The sequence below is a fragment of the Oncorhynchus gorbuscha genome, linkage group LG10 (genome assembly GCF_021184085.1).
Source record: "Oncorhynchus gorbuscha isolate QuinsamMale2020 ecotype Even-year linkage group LG10, OgorEven_v1.0, whole genome shotgun sequence".
NCBI lineage: Eukaryota > Metazoa > Chordata > Actinopteri > Salmoniformes > Salmonidae > Oncorhynchus > Oncorhynchus gorbuscha.
The window spans coordinates 14,501,884-14,504,383 of NC_060182.1; the positions used below are offsets into that span (position 1 = coordinate 14,501,884).

The following is a 2,500-nucleotide window of genomic DNA, read 5'->3' on the forward strand; positions in this document are numbered from 1 at the left end:
GCATATATTATTATTATTATTACCAATCAGACAGGGACGCAGCCCTGAATCTACCAATCAGAAAGGAAACAGTCCTAAATCTACCAATCAGACAGGTACAAGCCCTGAATCGCAGTATAGTGCCACCGTTGCGTCTAACAATCACATATCAGCCTAAAACCTGAATCAGAATATCATGCTGAATAGTCACCACTACTTCTACCCTATGTGTGTATTTCATTGGGTGGGTTAGGCAGGTGTTACGTGGATGATTGTGAGGCACTCATGTGCTTCTCCAACGCTCTGTCAGACTGTGTGTGCGTGGTATGGTTGTATGGCAGAGACATGGCAGTGCAGTGATGGGAGTGCTATTTTCTGCGTTGATCTGAATTGTCCATTGCCGCGCTCCTCCATAAACCCTCTCTGCTTCAGGATCATTATCGTTCTGCTTATGGAGGCACTCAGCAGAAGTTCTGCTCCACCACGACATATTCATCACAAAGCACCAACTATGAAGAGAAGAATCATCACAAAAAATCATCACAACAGCCATTATAGGCAATTACCTTTTCTACTCTCTGGTTAGTAACAGTGAGTGCATTTTAACACTGACACACACACACACACACACACACACACACACACACACACACACACACACACACACACACACACACACACACACACACACACACACACACACACACACACACACACACACACACACACACACACACACACACACACACACACACACACACACACACACACACACACACACACACACACACACACACACACACACACAAAAAAACACACACAAGCGTGCACACATATCAGCAAAGCAACACCAATGATGGATGAAAAAGTGGTAATGTGTGAGATTGAGTTTATTTGTGTGTGTGTGTGTGTGTGTGTGTGTGTGTGTGTGTGTGTGTGTGTGTGTGTGTGTGTGTGTGTGTGTGTGTGTGTGTGTGTGTGTGTGTGTGTGTGTGTGTGTGTGTGTGTGTGTGTGTGTGTGTGTGTGTGTGTGTGTGTGTGTGTGTGTGCGTGCGTGTGATCAGAAGTGCAGGTGATGAATGCAATGAAACAGTACCACCAATGACAGAAATGCATTAGCCGGCATCGGAATCCAGGTGGTTGAATCATTCCAAATAAATGACCAAATAAAGCAACACACACCATATCACACATCAAAGCCATGGGAGACCTCTCAACTACGCTGTGTCTTAAAATGTGAGCTCCAACACGGATGTGACCATTCCACACCGGAGACAGGTGCTCAAACACGCATGGACACACGCCACGCTGCAAACACAGGTGAACAAATCCAAACACACACACACACGGAGACACGGTGGTGAGCGAGAGAGAGACAGACCTCCAGTCAGACTGTTTACCTTTTGAGCCTGAGGGAGCTACAGAGAGGAGATTTAAACGAGAAGAAAACAGACACAAATAATCAATATGTTGGTAGAGTTGTGGCAGAAAGCAGAAAGCATTTTAGTGTCAACATCCATCTGTAGTGGGATAAAGGGATGTTATACACACATCCATCTGTAGTGGGATAAAGGGATGTTATACACATCCATCTGTAGTGGGATAAAGGGATGTTATACACATCCATCTGTAGTGGGATAAAGGGATGTTATACACATCCATCTGTAGTGGGATAAAGGGATGTTATACACATCCATCTGTAGTGGGATAAAGGGATGTTATACACATCCATCTGTAGTGGGATAAAGGGATGTTATACACACATCCATCTTCTCCCCTGAAAGGGGTTTTCCTTAAGGGAACTTAGAGGTAGGGTAGGAGGTAGGACTGGGGACACAGAGACTAGGGACACAGAGACTGGGGACACAGAGACTGGGGACACAGAGACTGGGGACACAGAGACTGGAGACACAGAGACTGGGGACACAGAGACTGGAGACACAGAGACTGGGGACACAGAGACTGGAGACACAGAGACTGGGGACACAGAGACTGGGGACACAGAGACTGGAGACACAGAGACTGGGGACACAGAGACTGGGGACACAGAGACTAGGGACACAGAGACTGGGGACACAGAGACTGGGGACACAGAGACTGGAGACACAGAGACTGGGGACACAGAGACTGGGGACACAGAGACTAGGGACACTGAGACTGGGGACACAGAGACTGGAGACACAGAGACTGAGGACACAGAGACTGGGGACACAGAGACTAGGGACACTGAGACTGGGGACACAGAGACTGGGGACACAGAGACTAGGGACACTGAGACTGGGGACACAGAGACTGCATACTAGACTGCTAGACAGGGACAAAGCTTGTGCCTGGTTCTCTTTGTGGTTCTAAATACATCTGAGCTGCCATTGGGTTTTGTGGTTGTGTCCAGGTCACTGGTACAACCACACCACAAACCCACAAGCTATCAAATATCAGCAGACTACAAGGTGATACAAAAAGGTGGACATTTTTTCAACAATACAGCACATATATTTGGTCATAGAAAATCATGAGGATG

General features: G+C 47.0%; 1 protein-coding gene across 1 annotated transcript in view; it reads right to left on the reverse strand.

Moving 5' to 3' along the window:
- cacna2d3a (calcium channel, voltage-dependent, alpha 2/delta subunit 3a) overlaps nucleotides 1-2,500 on the reverse strand; it is a 442,979-nt gene that overhangs the window by 113,661 nt on the left and 326,818 nt on the right. The window contains exon 14 of the mRNA XM_046364965.1: nucleotides 1,380-1,397. Coding sequence (XP_046220921.1) covers nucleotides 1,380-1,397 — 18 coding nt within the window. The remainder of the gene's footprint in view (nucleotides 1-1,379; nucleotides 1,398-2,500) is intronic.